General features: G+C 41.1%; 1 protein-coding gene across 2 annotated transcripts in view; it reads left to right on the plus strand.

The window, feature by feature from the left end:
- The window catches only part of LOC147020403 (uncharacterized), a 112,046-nt gene that overhangs the window by 63,435 nt on the left and 28,815 nt on the right, over positions 1–19,796 (plus strand). For both annotated transcript variants that reach the window (XM_085895724.1, XM_085895725.1), the window contains exons 6-8: positions 1,806–2,003; positions 7,398–7,638; positions 14,229–14,481. In XM_085895724.1, coding sequence (XP_085751850.1) covers positions 1,806–2,003; positions 7,398–7,638; positions 14,229–14,481 — 692 coding nt within the window. The remainder of the gene's footprint in view (positions 1–1,805; positions 2,004–7,397; positions 7,639–14,228; positions 14,482–19,796) is intronic.

The following is a 19,796-nucleotide window of genomic DNA, read 5'->3' on the forward strand; positions in this document are numbered from 1 at the left end:
CATTATTTGCTGGAGCTTACGGACCCCATAGTGTCTTTCATGAAGAGTATGTGGAATATTTTGTGGCACCCTGGCCAGATTACAAATTCCTGCTCTAACTTAGTTAATATTCAAACATCAGGCCATGCTAGCTCATTTGTGAAAGAATTCAGTAAACAACGTTACTCGGCCAACTTCACGATGTAGGAATAATCATGGCAATTAATGACTCATTGTTATATACACACACATTTAAAGTGAAAAATTAAAATGGTTGGCTTTTCTTGGACCATTATCATTATCTCGTTCGGATAACTTTTTGAATGCCCCTCTTAATTTTGATGTAAATGATGGATTCTCTGAAATTATCTTATGCGAAACATGAGTTCATAAGTTTTTTGTGCTCGAAACACAAACAACCAAATAATCGTTGTCATTGGTTTCACAACAACCTATCCTCGATGAGTAGTTTGTTCACACACCAGCATGAATCAGAACTCCGTCCATCCATCGGGTCCATACTCTATGCAGAGCGTTGGTGCTGCTTAAGCAGTCTCCTTGGCTATCGGTCACAATCCTGGACGTGTTGCCACTGCCACACAGGATACCAGCAAGCTGATACTCATTTTGCCAACCTTGGAAAGATTACATGCAGAGTCATCCCCACCTGGTATTAATTCAACAGCCGAGTGGGATTTGAACTCAGGATCCTATGATCCCAAGCCCACCAATCAGAACTGATTGCAATGCAATATCCAAAGACTTTTCAGAAGGGATATTTGGGTATTTATTTAATGTGAATGTAATATTTTGACCTGAAACGTTATAAATGTATGTATATTTATACTTGCCGGGGGTATACTACCTTGGGGTTTCCTTCCCTTTCGTGTACATAAGTTGTTTGTAGTTCCGAACCCAGCTTGTCCTTTAATGGTTGCAATCCAATGTTTGAGCCTCATGTGTATGAATGATCGTACTGGTCAGATACCACTCAATTGGATCTTTCTCAGTTGGGGTCTGTGACTTCTGAGTGGCGTTGCAGTGATCACATCAACAGTGTAACGTTTTTGAAAATTGTATTTCAAATAAACAGATACAAAGTCAAATGAGTAAGTTCACCATCACAGACAATACAATGTCCAACAACGATTCCCGCGTCGAGTTATATCCGCCCAGTGTCTCTGTCCTGCTGGCTCAAGTTACACGTGTTCACCTGTTGAAAGATTGAGTCTTGTCACAGTGTTCTCTCTCATACGCTGGCCCATCCAGGATGATTGAAGAGCTCAAAGGAATTATTTCCCGATACACAATATTAATGAGTTTTAATTAACCTGATTATAATCGGCTCCATGCATTAACAACCTCTCTGGACATTAATACTTCGTCCACTCATCAGTGTTAAATCAGGCACGGGGACGATCGAAACACTCGTCTCATCACATGTCACCCGTCTCTCTACACCTCTCACTTGAGGGTTTATATAGTATTACAGAACAATCCCATGCACTCAAGAAAATGTGATTATTGTCCATACTGGAAGCTTTGTCTGAGAACATTCCAGCACCTTCACAAATCTCACCAGGCAGTTTACAGTACAATACTGCCATTACAGTACAATACTGTCAAAATTTGCTCATTACATCAAGCAGTTTATTTTACAAATTACTGATCCACGCCAAACGAAACTAATAATATGTAACTGTCAATTTTAGTCGTCAATTGACAGGCATTTACTAATGCTTACTCACAAATACCACAACATCTAGCTTTTAACTGACAATACTATCAACCCTTTAACACCACAACCCACTCTACCTGTTGTTCAGTTCGCGCCAGGGTCTGCGGAATGCCTCGGGCCTAACTGCAGGAATACACCCGCAGCAAGCTCGGCATTCTGTAGCCATCGATGTATCCTTCAGCAGGCCGCATGTGCCATCCAGCAGTTTGAGAGAGGCCAGAGGACCTACAAGAGTGGAATGCCCCCGACACTTGTCTCCATTAAACAGGAGACCATCTCTTTCATCGTAAGTATCCATCCATGATCATCCTATATAAAGCAATGCAGGTCATTTGCTGTAAGCTTAGTTCATAACTACAACAATCTGAGTGCAGAGGTGGTTACATCTATAAAACCTTTGGAATGCTACCTTTGAATAACATGAGAGTTTATGAATGGTGATCAGTAAATCTGTAAATCCAGGTCCTGGCGTAAACACCTAATGACTAATGTTGTCAAAGCTGTGTATTTATTTTTATTCTATGCAGTCGTTTTATGTCATTTTTAACTGAAACTTTCTACATTGTCTTACCTACAACTCTGAGTCTCTTCCTACACTCCTTCACCCCTAATTAAGGATCTTGAGCAATTGCTGCTTTCCCTTTGGAAAAAGCTGAGATTGATGCACCTTCTCCCTGTAAATGTTGAATCAAAATCCAAACTCACGAGAAGCTAATCCTCCTTGAAGACTCGTGATGATCTTGACCTTTTGCTATTTATTGTCAGGCGCACTATTTTTTTTTAAGATTCCATATTCTGCCGACATTCATTTGTTTGAAGTTTGCTTTTAAGTTTTTTTTTTTCTTCTCCTCCGCATAACCTGCTACAGAGCTTTATGCGCTCTTTTCCTAATCAAATTGCTCAGCCATCCATTACTAGCCCCTTCCAGAAATCTTTGCTCTTCACTGGAATCATGCGGTTAAGGAGGCCAGCATCAATTCTTATAAAGCTTGCCCGCAGGACAGTTTTTCTGCATTTGTGAAAGCTTCTGAAAGAGTTTGCACATCAAGGACACGATATAAAAGCAATGGGGATTGCCGGGTTCAAAAATAGAGCTCCCATAATGGGAAAAATAAAGGGGCTTGCAATTCAAGGCTTTTCACTAGTTTCTACATTTGTAGTTAATATTTCGACCACTTAGGATTTGACCTATGGTGAACAGATGGAACAATTCACACTTTATTTGCCTTTTTACAATGAAGCTTCCTATTTCCTTCTTCAAAATCAGGTGCATTATGTATAAAAAAAAATTTCTGGTAATTAAATGACAGATGTTTTGACGTCCTGGTAATAAATCGACATTAATTGACAGTTGATGGAGTGAACATCGTGGTCCATCATTTTGGAGCATTCAGAGGGGTTTGTGAATGGTTGTCCCTATAGCTTGTGGGTCCTGTTATTGATTGAATGTGCAAATTTAGTACACAATTACATATTCCCTTTAACAACAACAACAACAAAAATATTGTTATGTTGATGGGTCTGACTATCATCACCCGTCATGACAGGAGCTGTTGCTGTTGCTGAAGATCACCGAGATTACCAAATTCACACTGCGTTCAATAAATTTTTTTTTTCATTTACAAAACCCCAAAGATCGTTCCAATCCAACAGCAAACTTCACGGTGCAACGTGTGGGAGGTAAAAGGCAGGAAGACGTTTCTTGTAATTAAAATGCGGTTTCTCCTTCCTATAATTCATGGAACGGTTGACACATCCTTAACCCGAACAGCTCGGTCACCGTGTTTGTGTGTTTGTTTGTCTGTAGTGCGACGACTCCTACAGTTCTCTGCCAATTACATCGAGACTTGCTACATCTTAATTAATGCATAGGGCTGTTTTTATCTTTGCCGGTGGTCTTGGGATGGGGTTGGGGGGGGGAGGACGCAAATTCTCTATGTAAATGTGTATCATGTAGTGTAGCCCCACCTCCTGGTGTCCACCATTTACAGTGCAGTATTCCTGCCCCCATGTTTTCCAGTGGAGTGAGGTGTTTTGAATTACAAGCAGTAGGTATGTTTTTGCTTCATGCACGTAACCCAGGTTGTTAATTTTTTTTTGCGTATACAGAGCTGTCAGTTGCCTACACACTGCCCAAATAATGGTATGTGCCAGAATAATGTGTGTTGCATGCTTGGAACAAGATCGTCCGTCAGGCTGGTACTCTGAAAGTTAAAAGAAAAAGAAATTTGGCGATAAGGGCAGATTAGACGACATCAATAAAATGGAAGAACCAAGCAATCGACAGATATAATTAGGAATGAGGGGCATGCAAACTTACGTACAAGGAGAGAAATAACCCTCTGTGGCAACAAAAATAAATACCAGGACTCGCACAACAATGGGGAACGAGTGAGGGCTTGAGCAAGGGACGAGCTAGTTTTGGTTCCGGTATGGCCTTTGCCGACTGGTGCTGCACAGGGCTGTTGGTGCACAGGGCTGTTGGTGTACAGGGCTGTTGGTGCACAGGGCTGTTTGTGTACAGGGTCAGAGAATGGCAATTCGGAGAGGTATGGTGATTGGGCGAGGTGGCCAAAGAGAGAGGGGAAAAGGATGCTGCCTCTCCAAAGGTCCAACTCTTTTAGGAGACAATAATTAACATAATTATTGTCACCTAAAATTTTGATTTATTCACTATAATTACTTTTTATGTTGAAAATATATAGTGTGAGTAATTTTGTTGTTTAAACCCCCAATTTAAGCATAGTACCCTTCGTGTTGGGGGTAATCTCAATTGGATTCATTCTGGATCCGAAACTCTCTGCCTGACTATATATTTTGCAAGCGAGAAGCAATACAAGCAAGGAGAGATTAAGGCAATCTGGCACGAATTTCAAACGATGATCCCCAGAGGTCAGAACTGGTATGTCTCCTCTCCTGTGCAGAATCGATTGCACTCTGTCGTCCTGTGTTCCACCTCCGTCTGATCCTCACAGCATTTGGGACCACCTCCCCAAGCAATGGGTCCCATCATTGGCTGCCAGCCGGAGTGGGTGGAACGTTGCTCTCGCCATCCCACCCTGTGGGGCATGCCCATAAGCAAAAGTATTTCCACCCTTCCGGGATTTTACAGCACATCTCACCACCATGGCCCATACACATGTGATGGCAGTTCGTTATGTTCTAAAGCGCTTTATTCATGCCATTGTTTCACAAACCCTACATCTGGCTTCGCCTTTCAAACAAGAGGTTTTACGCTACACAACCTTACCGTGACTATCTTTAACGTTACCACTCACCACCTTGATGGTGCACATATTAAATACAACTTAGCCTTACAGGTCACTTTAACGTGGCAATGTAACCTACTCAAAACAAATGAACCATATTACATTGACCATAGTCCAGCTATGGACCCCCGCCCCCACCCCTCTTCCATGTAACACAATTCTTACTGACTCGGCCTTCACTTGCACGTCGACATGTTAGCAATCCATTAATGCACCACACCCTGACCTACTTTAATCTCGTCCATTTCATTGTCATGGTTTTTGACATATCATTCAACAAGCTTGTTTACATCACACGATGACACTGTGTCTCCCAAAAGAGATGCTTTTGCCATCCTACCAGTCGCGTACAAGAGCATTTTCAACGCTTTCTTGAACGCGCTGTTTAAATTTAATATCTGCATTGCAAGTACGCGCCGGGCAGGGAAAGATGTTTAGAATATTCTAATGCATCTTGGACGGGGATAAAATGATGTCAAGAGCGAGGTGAAATAAATTGTCATAGTTCATTATCGTGCAGAAAGGCCATCCATAATACTTGTAATGATTATTCGTTTCACAAGCTGCCATGTAATTGGTGTGTAATTGCTATGCAATGGCTGAACATAGAGTGAAGAATTCAAAATTGTGTATGTACAAATTAGATGATGTTCGTCTGTATTTTGCCGCAGTATTTCCTTCCTGACATGAGACAAGAAGTGAGCTATTGGCCTTTCGTTATGTCCGCATTCATCTTCCTTGTCATGACGTTCCACTTTTGTAGGGAAGGCTCAGCCTCCCTATTGTATTATCTTTATAATCTTCCGAAAATGTCAATTCTTGGACATTTTTGGAAAGATCATCCGGAGATCACCCTTGCAACGAATCTCTTTATGCAATGACAATAAATCAAGCTCACAAAATTGCATCAGAAAAATTACCTCGAGCTCTTGGATATACTGTAAGCACACCTTGTTTAGAGAACGGCTCACCTGACCGAGGTGGATTTCCTCCATTTAAAGCAGCAATGCACACACATCGTTCAAACGCTATCAGTTCAAGGGCTTCTCTTTTTCACTTTATTTTCAGAGGCTGATTACTCTAAGGAATGAATCAGACAATTCATTCATATTTGATTCATATCAAATGGAGCTATATTTGCCTCTTGCGGTCACCCTTCTCCCGGCATGATGCTTGTATGGATTGCTGTGTGATTTTAGTCGTTTAGTCTTATGAAATGATTATTTAAGCCTGGTAACTGAGCTTTCGTACTTTTTCATTTTAGATCAAAGAACTGTGTACTTGGGGTATATAATGATAAAGGGGTCTTGAGACTTAAACAATCAATCGATCGATACGTTGTTTGTTCCTGTCTTAGCATTAGGCTAATAGTTATTCAAATCCCAATACACTGCACTGTGTCCAAATATCCACTCTCTTACATTGGCCTTGGTATTAATGTATAAGTATCTACATCTTTCTTTTTGTGTACAAGCTCCTCGATGAGAATGTGAGTGGGCAAAAAAAGGAAGAAGAAAAAGATTGATGAGTTACAATTTCATGGAATTTGTCTTGCACTATGACGAATTTGTGTGTTCAAATTCGCGGTGGTTTTGTCATTACATTAACGGGCTTTCACATACTTTTTTCCAAAACCACTTGCAGTCGCATTTTAAGAAAGCTGATCGATGTTGAATTAAAAAGCATAAAAATTTCACATTCTATTTGCATTAAAGCGGAGCCGTGAAGATTCACTCCTTAAGAAATGAAGTTAGTCAGCGCATTAGTTGGAACAAGAAAATGATTTGTAAGGTATGTTCGATACCACAGTTCCTCCACCACCGGGCTGCCCCTCTCCTGACACACACACACACACACACACACCCCAACTCATACCACCCACCCACTCACACACACCCCGACTCATACCACCCACCCGGCTTCGTTCTTTGCCCATCAGTGTTTTAATTGAAACCCTAATGGAAACATTTGCACATTCCTATGAGGTGGAAAGCAATAAATCAGCTCAAAGCTCGTTAGAAATCACGGGGAAATGATTTGGAGACTTCGTATTCATGAAGCCTCATGGTGCACTTTTCAAAGCTATAATCCAGAAAAGAGTTCTAATGAGGGGAGATGATTCAGCCCATTTGACTCGTACAAGGTACCAGCCCAGAGACCCACTGTTATGAACTCCTAATATGTCATGGATGATTTTTTTTTTTTTGAACACTGCAGATGGGATTGTCATATTAATCTCCTACAATGTATTGCACGAGAACTCAGCTGATGCGAATGCAACAAATGATGGTTGTCGTGAAATCCAGACTTTCACTGTGACCTCAGAACCAAAGAGCTCCAGGATATAAATATATGCTTCTTAATCATGTTATCTATCCCAGTAATCAACTTTCAATTCTTTACCTTCTCAGGTCTGCAACGACAAGGAAGATGCACCAATCGGAGATACAGGAATGGATAAGGAAGTGGTTAATGGCGAACACATTATCGTGAATGGTACTGCAGGGGATTTACAGTTACTGGGAGATACATCCAAGGAAACTGACGCGACTGGTGTCCGCAGGTTCTCAGATACTGCTCATGGGCAGCAGGCACAGCCCAAAAACAAAATTAATAAAAATGGTATTCCTGCATCATCTTTCTACAAAACAGGTGTGTTTGATTCCTTTTTTTTTATTGCATCTTGTTTTTGACAGTATTTATTTTCCAATTCAATGACCGTTTGTAATGACGTTTGTAAGATTGATAGGCCATATGATCATTGCCATAGGAAGAGCACCCAGATATGACATTGCACGATACAGGACAAGTATCTGGGAAATATTTAATTACCTCCACCACCGAAGGTGAAGGAGGTTATGTTTTCACTCCTTTCTGTCTGTTTGTCTGTGTTCAGGATATCTCAAAATGTTGTGGACGGACTCAGATGAAACTTGGTGGTCACGTTGGGTGTGTCGCAAGGACGAATTGATTCGATTTTGGTGAAGATCCGAATCTGGATCTGGATACGAGAATTATTTAATTTTAAAAGTGATTCTTCACCATTGAGAGATAGTGCCAAAAACGATATAGTACTGTATAGCATGATATTTCAAAAATGTATTAGGCTCGATATGTTCTCATGGATCAGGCATTGCATTGCAGAGGTATGCACTCCACTGAGTGCCATTCTCGTTTTTCATGAATCTATGGATCCCACAATATTATGACATAATGCTATATATTGGGTCGTTGGCTCTAAATCTATCATAAACCCTCACTCTAACGTCAGCACTATCACCAGCTAACATAACTCTTACCTATGAACAGAGGTTGTTTTTTTTTACTGGAATGAATACGATAGCTAAGAGATATGCATACCTACCTCTGAGCTGTCTAGCTTGGATTTGGATCTTGGCCCAGCTGTATACTGTCATCCTGGTGTTTCGTAGGCAGGGTGATGCATCATTGTGTGTACTGTTCCACAGATGGACGTTAAACCGGGTGACCAGTCTGCCAACAATAATTTGTGGATGTTAAAGATCCCACGGTGTTCTTTGCGAAGCTTAGGCAAGCTATCACTATCACTGGCACCCTAAATAAATTAGAAATTCCTGCTCTAGTCTAAGGGGGCACAGCATTACTGGCACAGCTGCGCATCCAGCAAATGATTCTACCCACAGCCATGTGTTACATACGAAAGAAGAAGATCCAGAGTTTCATCGTCAACTTTAACCACAGAATCAACCTCAGTGTTAACACTAACTCGAAACCTAATATAAACATTGAACCTCACTCGAGCATTAAATTTTGTGTTAACAATGTCTCCTCAAAAGATTAGTCTTTATCCAAGCACTAAATGTAGTTCTAACAAGAACCTCAACCCGAGCCTGAACTTTATCACTTACACTGCAGTCGGATCAAAATATCACCTGACCCACAACAAATTGCAACAAAAGGTTTTTCAGTGGTTTTCATTCCTACTGGATATACTGATCAAGAGAAAAAAAGTCTATTAAAATCTGACATCCGGAAATGGGTTAAAACAGTCATTTTCAAGATGGCCACCACCGGGCTTTGAAATAACTAAAACAGCTCTAACTTCTTCAATAATTGAGATAAAAACACAATTGTTGGTTCTGGTCCATGGTTTTAATGGATCAGCAATCCACTGGTGTCAATAAAATTTAGATCTGATCAGTATTTAACCTGAAATCCAAGATGGTGGCTAAATTCAAGAGTGCAAAAATCAATAAATTTCCCATCTGAACCAAAATCACTGAACACCTGGTGCCACTGAAACATTTATTTGTGAACATTACATAATGGCAGTTTAGGTTACAATTTCAGTCCTCATCACTGTCCTCTAGTTCCTCAGAGGCTTGATTTAGTGGATTGTCACAAAACGTCACTTGGCATGATCCACATGCAGACGTACACGGAAGCGCATTCTTTCTGCAGCTGCAATGGGGTGTGTCACACGCTGTAGTGCAGTTGCAGTGTATCATCTTCGGAAGTGTCTGGTGTAGCATTCATAACAATCATGATAGGTATAAATCGATTGTCTTCAAGTCCCCAGCCCCAGTCCAGAGGATCGAGGTCACCCTCCTTCACCATCCAAACCATGACCTGGTAGTACACTCGGAGACAATGAAACTTGGTGGCAGATTCCGTTGGGGGAAGTCGTTCAGGTGTCACGAAAGACTTAGCAGCAGCGACCTTCTTTGTGAATATCTTGTAATGCATGGCTACCAGAGAACTTGTGCTCTCCCCACCAAATATAACGGCCATCGCTTGGCTGCCAAGTTTCTTTATTTCAGCGTGGCTGACGCCTCTCGAAGTGAATGTATCTGCACACAACTGGAGGCCTTGATCATCTTCCATGAGTTTCTGAAAGACTGATTTTTTTTCCCAATGCCATACACACGAGATGTTGAATCACATCCTGTGAAGGCGTGCAGGAATAATAGTTGAGTGCACAACTTATTCCCAAGAAGATGCTTCATCCGATTGATGTCATATACTTTCAGATTGCTTCTTGACTGGTTGTCTGATCTGAAATATAGTGGTTTTCCATCTGGTATACAGTAATGGAGCAAAAGCATCAACAAATCTGTGTCCTCACCAAATAGTGTGGTGGAATGCAGAATTGTGCTGTTTTCGGTTGTCTTGTCAATGTCCACATCAGCGTCCCCTTCAGCCTGAATAACTGTGCAGCCCACTTTCTTCAGCTGATCACATATTAAGGTGATCAGCTGTTGCTTGTTACTGCCAACAGATAGGAATTCATCTCTCTTTCCATCAAATTCAGTTTCTCCAGTGAAGTTCACAGTCGGATAGCTGTTGACTTGTCCCCATCTCTGCTGAGTGTTATCCTTTATCGAAGGGCCTGCACCATAGCCATCAAAGACAACAGTTGCTGTCCCATAGTGTTTTGTTGTGAAGTCCGCATATGCTCTGGCTATTTTGCCATATGTATCTCCCTTCTTCCACTTGAGCTTGTGCAGCAAGGATCCACCATCAAGAACATACCTTTCAGTCTTAAGGTGTGCTGAAGGTGTGGTGTCAGGTACTCCTTCACATGCCAGTGTCTTGGTACAGTGGTCATTGACGGCTTGAGCGAGTTAAGGTTTGTCGGCCTTCCTCAAGATCTTGTCGTCCTCAAAGAGGGATGGAGGGTATGGACTGAGCTCAAAACTCATCACGTCCTCAAGTGACAAATCACCTATCTGGGATACCACCAGGAATCGCTGGAATAGCACACTGGAGTCGATGGTTCTGTGAGGAGCAACCTGGAGAGCATTAGAATTTCCCAGGGTCTTTGCTTTCTCTGTGCTCTTGATGGAAAAGGAAAACACAGGTTGTCCAATCATTCTCTTGATGAATTTGATCCCAACAACTTCATATTCATGCACGTTGATGTCTTCGCTTGCCACGATACCATTTATGATATTTCTCAATGTAGGATCAGAGGAGAAAGGTGAAAATGCATTCAGCTTTGTGCTTATCTTCGAGAGGATGAATGCATGTCTTTCAATTCTGGCATCACATATAATTACTGGTAAGAGAAGACTGAAAACCCTTTTGTTAGAATTTGATAGATGTTGGGTGATTGCCTAACAGAGGTTTGATGACATATAGAGATAATTTATTGATTTTACGCCCTTCATCTTTTGCTGCCATCTTGGATTTCAGGTTAAATACTGATCAGATCTAAATTTTATTGACACCAGTGGATTGCTGATCCATTAAAACCATGGACCGGAACCAACAATTATGTTTTTTATCACAATTATTGAAGAAGTTAGAGCTGTTTTAGTTATTGCAAAGCCCGGTGGCGGCCATCTTGAAAATGACTGTTTTAACCCATTTCCGGATGTCAGATTTTCGTAGACTTTTTCTATTGATCAGTATATCCAGTAGGAATGAAAACCACTGAGAAACCTTTTGTTACAATTTGTTGTGGGTTTGGTGGTTGTTTGTCATAAATTGACCCGACCACTGACCTTTCGTGAAGCATTAACGTCAATGATAACACAAAACCAAATCATAACACTCACATCATTCTTAGCTGTGCGGTGGGTGAATGGTATTGTAATAATAAAGTGCTTACCTAAAGTACATCCAGATTCTTAAAAAAAATACTTTATTCGCATCTTAAATGGATATACAGGGAGTGGACAAAAAAATGGAAAGACTTGGGTAAATGAGGGACACCAAGTATGTTGAAAGCAACGGCTTTCCAGTCTTGCTCTATGGATGTGAGACTCGGACTCTGACAAATGATCTGAGATGGAGACTTAACTCCTTTGGTACCGGGTCTCTTCAGAGAATCGTTGGTTATCACTGGTTAGACTTTGTGTCCAACGAGCAGTTTCTGAGAGAGACTCAAATGAGATTTCTTACCTGTTTAGTCTGTGAGCATCAGCTGTGGCTTTATGGACGTATGACTCAATTTCCTGATGCTGATCCTGCTCACCAGATATCTCTCAGCGGGGGAGCCTTGTGAGTGGCGAAGGCCAATAGGATGACCGTGTGCCTCGTAGTTGCAGCAGGTTGATCAGCATCTCAACGAGACGGGGATGTGCCAGGCATCTGCCTGGGGGATGGCCAGAAGGAGGCCCCTGGAGTACCGATGGAAAGTGGACGTAGTGACGCGCTGCTCTGGCGCATGCTCCCATACCTAAGCGAACCTAAGAATATTGAAAGCAACGGCTTCCACACAGGTGTGGCTCATGTGATAATGAAGCAAATAACATCCCAGCATGCTTCGGGTCATGTATAAAAATGCTGCACAGGCCTGTTTGCTGAAAATTATGGCTAGAATGGCTGCAAGAGGAGAGCTCGGTGACTTTGAAAAAGGGGTGATATTTTTTCTGCATTTGGCAGGAGCTTCAGTGACACAGACAGCTCAACTTGCTGATGTTTCATGAGCAACGGTGTCTCAAGGTAATGTCGGCATGGAACTCTGAGGGATAGATATCATCAGCAAAGGGCAACAGTGGGTGGAAGCACATACTCCCGGATTGTGGTATCCATGCATTAATTTGAAGTTCAAGGCAAAGCAGGTGAGCAATTGCTGACCAATTTACTGTAAATTTCAACCTGGGTAGCAAGCAGCGAGTTTCATCAAGAACGGTCTGCCAAGAACTCCACGGAGCAGGATGCCATAGTCAATTGCAGTACACAAACTGCTCATCACACCTGGCAATGCACATTTATGAGTTCATTGGTGCAAAGAGCACAGGCAATGGACTACCAAGCAGTGGAGAAATGTGTTATGGTCAAATGAATCATCCTTCACCATGTTCTCGATGAGTGCACGTATGGTGCCTACCTAAAGAACATCTACAAGCCTGAGTGCTTGGTTCCAACAGTGAAGGGTTGTTGTGGTTCTCTAATATTGTGGGGCATATTTTCTGATAGAGTATAGGTGCAGTAATTCCTTGAGAAGGCAAGGTCAATGCCAATCACTACTTTATGGGACAGAGTGATTATCTTCACCCCATGTTGTGCCATTTCTTTCCTGCCAAGAGGAGAGTCTTCCAGAATGAAAATGCCCCCATCCATGGAACCCGTGTGGTCGCCCAATGGTTTGATGAGCATGACATTGATGTTATCCATATGTCATGGCCTTCTCACTCAACGGATCTGAACCCAATCGAGCAATTTATGGGATATTCTGGAATTATGCCTGAGACAGTTTTCCACCTCCATCAAACAGGTTTGAGTTGACTGACTTTCTTGTGGAAGAATGGTGCCACATCCCTCCTGCAGAATTACAGACGCTGGTGGACTCTATGCCACGGCGCATACAGGTCATGTGGTGGCCCAATACCATATTTAGTGACTTCACATTGGTGTTTCCATTTTTTTGTGCACTACCTGTACATGTGGTCTTTTTGCCTTTATCTACCTTTTGCTCACAATACTTCGAATTTTTACAGTAGGCTATAAGGCCAACTTACCAGACTTGGTGGCAGAATGATTGGAGCATCCACTCTGAGTCTGGGAGATTGGTAGTTCAAACCCTCGTCCGAGTCATATGAAAGGCTTTAAAAATGGTATGTGCTACTTCCTTGCTTGACAATCAGCATTTAAAGGATAGAGAATGGACAAATAACGCTTGGAAGGCAATGGCAAACCACCCAGTACAACCCTTGCCAATAAACTGCTTCGGCAGCACTGACGATCTGAAAATAGTATGGTACATCAAATCGAAGAAGGTGGACAGAATGGTACCACATAGTGCACTTGCCTTTGAGCTTTCAAACCTGTGATCACTTCTCAACCCAAATATAAACTGTAAGATTGGTGCTTAATAGGCATGGCAGTTGGATGGACATCAATTTTTCAAGATCCATCTGATAGCATGAGCTGGTGGGAATTAATTATATCACACGCGATACCTATATATCTCAGACAAGACGATAGATAACCTAGCTAGTGAACATTAGTAATATCCAATGGTATCTTTCATTAAAGAGTTGGCAAGTTATCACTAGTACCCTGACCAAATTCCAAATTATTGTTCTGACTAGTGCTCGGAAGGCCGTGGCAAACCACCTGGTGTAACCCTTGCCCAGAGACAGCTTCAGCAGCACTGATGCTCTGGATGGGGTATGAAACAAATGATGGTGATATTAACAGTGTTCATGTGCAATCGATCCCATGCGCAAATTTAATATTTCCCAATGCATAGAAACTGATACACTAAATATCATGCATTAACTTTGCTGAATCATTGTGTCATGGCTTTGCAGCATTGCAGAAAAGTAAAAAGCTTTGCCTCCAGAGCCGCTTGGAGCTGGGAACAGGTGCAGTATTACACCTCAGGAAGCCATCGATGGAAAGGAAACCTCGACTGCACCTCGTGGAAGGGAAAGGGAGCAAAAATAACTTTGGAAATGCTGAACGAATAAAGGAAAACGCACCTGCTTCCAAGTCCAGCCATGCCGGAGATTTGTCTTCCCGTCAAATTGTACGACGTGGATTAAAAGACACCCTTTCCCTAAGGTAACCATGATATGGGTTACACACACACACACACACACACACACACACACACACACACACACACACACACACACACACACACACACACACACACACACACACACACACACACACCCCAGAGCTTGGGCCAGGCTGTGGAGAAGAAAAACGTGGCGATGCTCACAAGTTGGCTCGTCTGGCTGAAAAGAAAACATTTGGTGCAAATGCGGATAATTAATTGCACAAAAACAATATGGGTAAAAGAATACATTATAAGCTCATGATAAAACAAATGTGTAATTTAGGTGCATGGAAATGTGTGAAATGTGAGATCAAAGGAAAACAAAAATCCTTTGATTATGTGGAAAAGCTTGTTAATTTGTACAGTTGTTCACGTTGGGATGGAAGATAAAGACAATGTTTATGGATTAATGGGTAGAAACATAAGCTACATATGCAGATAGGTTAGTATCAATTTTTTGAGCAAAACTAGAATTCTGTTGGACACTCCAATTTGCACTTTTATTACAGAACAAGTTTGGTCAAACATAAATGTTTACAATCCGACGTAGGTATTAATTGGACTTGTGTGCTCGTTGAAGGTTTTCACCTCTTGCAGGTCAGGTCAAGGAATGTTTCCCACAAAATAAAAATAGAGAAATGTCGAAATATGTTACTACGGTTCTAAAATCAGTGCTCAGAATTTATGAAAACAGTTCCTCTCTCTCCCGCTAGATATTTGCACATTCAAACTCGAAGGGCACTCGGTAGATGGCATAACTCCGCCACGTAATTCCTGATCCACAAGAACATATCGGGCCCAATATATTTTTTGAAATATCATGCGATACAGTACAATATCGTTTTTCGCTCTATCTCTCAATGGTGAAGAATCACTCTAAAAATTAAATAATACTCTTTTCCAGATCCATATTCAGATCTTCACCACAGTTGAATCAATTTGTCCTTACCACACTCCCAACCTGTCCACTTTTGTCGTCTGACTCTATCTACAACTTTTTGAGATATCCTGCTATATATATATATATATGTATATGTATATGTATATGTATATATATATATATATATATATATATATATATGTATATGTATATGTATATATATATATATATATATATATATATATATATATATATATATATATATATATATATATATATATATATATATATATATATATATATATATACATACATACATATCCTGCACACAGACAGATAAACAAACCGACAGAAAGGAGTGAAAACATACCTTCCTTCACGGTAATGAGTCATTTTGCTGGATCAAGACAATAACCTGCAGCGATATACATTGTTGAACCTCAGAGCAGAAGGACCTGAAAGTGTGTTTTTATTACTCCAATTGGCTAAGCGGAATCGGATTAAGTGAGTTGACAAGACCAGCCAGGCTGACCAGCTTGGTGAGCGATTATGTAGTTAGTGACTGACTAAATGTGCTTGGTCCAAGGTCTGACATCATGTGTGTGCTAATGATAATTTAAACATGTATAATGAGAACATTTACATGTATGGATGTAAATTAAGCACACACACACACACACACATACACACACACACACACACACACACACACACACACACACACACACACACACACACACACACACACACATACACACACGTACAAATTGTTCTTCATGTTAACAGTGGACTCGATCACATATACCCATAAAAATATACAACTTTTCATCTGCAAAGAGGATGGTCATAACATATATTTTAAAAATATATATATGGCTGGATAGAAAGCTGAAACGTTGATGTTTATTGTACCAATGTCAAAATTGCCACCAAAATTTAAATTTTGGTATAGAATCGTCGTTTTCTTTTAGACCACATGTTCGACGTAGGCTCCACGTTGTCCGATCACTGCCTGCAAATGCGTTGTCATGTTCTCCATCACTTTGGGAAACGTTTCCTGAGGAATGTTCTGGATTTCTCGGTGGATGTTTTCCTTCAGCTGATCAAGAGTCTGAAGCTTAGTGTTTCCATAGATCCTGTCCTTGAGATGAGATACCCCCCACAAGAAGAAGTCTGGAGGAGTAAGGTCAGGGGAATACGGTGGCCACTCAACCAATTTGCAAAGTATAGTCGTTTGCATTTCTGTTGATCAGTAAGCACCGTTTCCATTTGAATTTTGTATGGAAAGGCATGAATGTCTTGGCGAAGGATCCTCTGAACGGTGCTCTTATGAATGTTTGTCTTGGCAGAAAGTCGTCAAATCGATTTTTTTGGACTCTGAACGACTGCCTGTCTCACCATTTCCACATTTTCTTCACTACGACCTGTCCTCTTCCGACCACTGTGACCCTTGTGAAGGTCACAGATTGTTCCCACATTGGTAAACTTTGCGATGGTGCACTTTATTGTCCGAAAATTTGGTGCATGGCGCAAGTGGATACCGAAATATCTCGAATAAAGACGTTGCACCTATATGACACTTTTCATCTGGTGCCAAAGTTCAACAAATTTTGTCCGTCATTGTATGGTCAGTCTTGGCATTTTTTTGGTGCTTGCTTGGTATCAAAATAAACTTCAGGGTCTCTGCAACAAGAAATTAAGCATTAGTGACAAAATTACTGTTTTTTTAGGATCAAACAAAGCATTTTAAAAGTTGTACATTTTTTTGGGACACCCTATATTTCGAAAGTCTACACCCCCTCTCAAAATTTTCACCTTTTGTTGCCTTATCACCTGGAATTAAATTACATTAAATCAGACTTTTCCATCTTTATTTACACATCGTAACCCACAACTTTCAAGTTAAAAACAAATTCCACAAATTTCAGAAAATTAATTAAAAATACAAAACTAGAATATCTTAGTTGGATAAGTTAACTCTGGACCAAGAGTTCCGTCTTGACATTTGGAGGATGTTACTTACTGGGTTATGGAGTCAATGCCGGGTTATGGAGTCAATTTGAAGGAGGTGGGTTTGGGGTGGATTAATGGGGTTTAAAAAAAACGTGGTTTTAGATGGGGGAAGGTGGTGGTGAACAGCTGTTTTGAAGACCTGGAGGAAAGAATGGGATTGAAAAGAGTGTGTGAGTTTGTTCCAACAGCGGGAAAAAAGGGAATGAAAGAGTGAAGGTGAGCAGTGATTCGTGATTTTGGTAGTTTTACCAGAGGGGGGTTGCTGGCGGACCTTGAGCACACTGTGGAAATATGGGGGGGGTGGGGGAGTGGGGGACATATCGCAGACAGAGCAGCAGGGGTTAGACCGAAGATGAGATGGTAGACGACAGAAAGACCTGCCTGCGCTGAGAGAGTGAGAGACCCAAAGATTCAGCCTCACTGTGTGAGATACCAGTGATCTGAAAATCCTTGGATTGCAGACTAAAAACAAGAAAAAGAGCAATCAGAGATCGCAGACCCTCGCCAGGACTTGTTTTGTGTGGTGTTTGTGTAGTTTTGTGTAGTGTTTGTGTAGTTTTGTGTGGTGTTTGTGTATTTGTGTACTGGTGTGTTAAGTAATTAATGATAGAGATAAGTACAACTGCCACTTTATATCTTTTTGCAGTGCTCTCCGCGTACCAAGACATCCCGCCTTGATCGGACACATAGCCCTGACCCATGACGTTTATTTTTATTCAACAGAATTTAGAATGGGATTAAAATTAATTGAATTCAAATCGAATGGAAGACCAAATAGGAACAGTCCTACATTGGAGTCATCAAAAGGAACCCAAACAAGCAAAAAAACCCAAAGATTAACTCATTAGGAGGAACCTGTATAGGATTCACGTTTCAGCTGCTGCTACTCTACCCACAAACCCAACCAGGTACAGCCAAGTGAGCCTTATTGAAAAACAAACAAAAATATAAGCTCAAAAGAACCCAGATCAAAAAAATAAATAATTCTGGCTGTCAGACTATATGCCCGGTCTGGTTGAAATTTAAAACATTTATTCCCCATCACTACGAGATCATAATTTTGAAGTTTCACATCGATTGATTAAGCGGTTCAAGAGAAATATATATATATATATATATATATATATATATATATATATATATTTAAAGATTTTTGCTCAATCCGATATGCTTGTCAGACCATGTGACATCAATTGTTTGTGAATCCTTGTGAATCCACAAAATTATTTGTGAAACAAATATTTGTATGTTTAGGCGGCACACACAAATAATCGTCTGTTTTGGTGGCACACACAAATATATAATCGGCTGTTTAGGCGGTGCACACAAATAATCGACTGTTTTGGCAATCGGCTCTTTAGGTGGAGTGCACAAAAAATCGGCTGTTTTGGCAGCATGCCCAACTAATCGGCTCTTAAGGTGGTGCACACAACTAATTGGCTGTTTTGGCAGTGCGCACAACTAATCGGCTGTTTTGGTTTCATACATAAATAATCAGCTGTTTTGGCAGCAGACACAAAGAATTGGCTGTTTAGGCGGTGTGCACAAATAATTGGATGCTTCAGTGATGTGTTCAACGAATCGGCTGTTTAGGCGGTATGCACAAATAATTGGATGCTTCAGTGATGTGTTCAACGAATCGGCTGTTTAGGCGGTATGCACAAATAATTGGATGTTGCAGTGATGTGTCCAACTAATCGGCTGTTTAGGCGGTACGCACAAATAATTGGATGTTTAGGTGGTGTGTACAACTAATAGGCTGTTTTGGTTGCGCACATAAATAATCAGCTGTTTTAGCAGCCCACACAAAGAATTGGCTGTTTAGCTGGTGCACACAACTAATCGGCTGCTGAGGTGGCACGCACAACTACTTGGCTGTTTTGGCTCACACATAAATAATCAGCTGTTTTGGCAGTGCACACAAAGCTTTGGCTGTTTTGGCGGTGTGCACAAATAATTGGATGTTTCGGTGATGTGTACAACTAATCGGCTGTTGAGGTGCTACGCACAAATAATTGGATGTTTAGGTGGTGTGTACAAGGACTCGGTTGTTTCGGAAGCACACCCAGTTTATCTGCTGTTTAGGCGGTGCACACAACTAATCGGCTGTTTAGGCGGTGCACACAACTTATCAGCTGTTTCGGCGGCGTGCATATTTAATCCTCTATTTCGGTGGTGAGCACAACTAATCGGTTGTTTAGGGGGCACACACAACTAATTGGCTGTTTACCTCCCTTCTTAAATTGGAATGAAGATGGGTGATTACCTTTGTGCAGGGGATTAACTGTGCCGTACAACGATGTTTTTCTCACCGTTTAAGGGTTATGTGTGTGTTAGCAAGACACTCGCTAAGTGCGTTTCGTAAATTCGGCCCATTGTGTTTTCTAATTTTCCAATTAATTTTGGCATTTAGTGGTAAGG

The sequence above is a fragment of the Eptatretus burgeri genome, chromosome 9 (assembly GCF_056783735.1).
Source record: "Eptatretus burgeri isolate ZD-2024b chromosome 9, Ebu_testis_v1, whole genome shotgun sequence".
Lineage (NCBI taxonomy): Eukaryota > Metazoa > Chordata > Myxini > Myxiniformes > Myxinidae > Eptatretus > Eptatretus burgeri.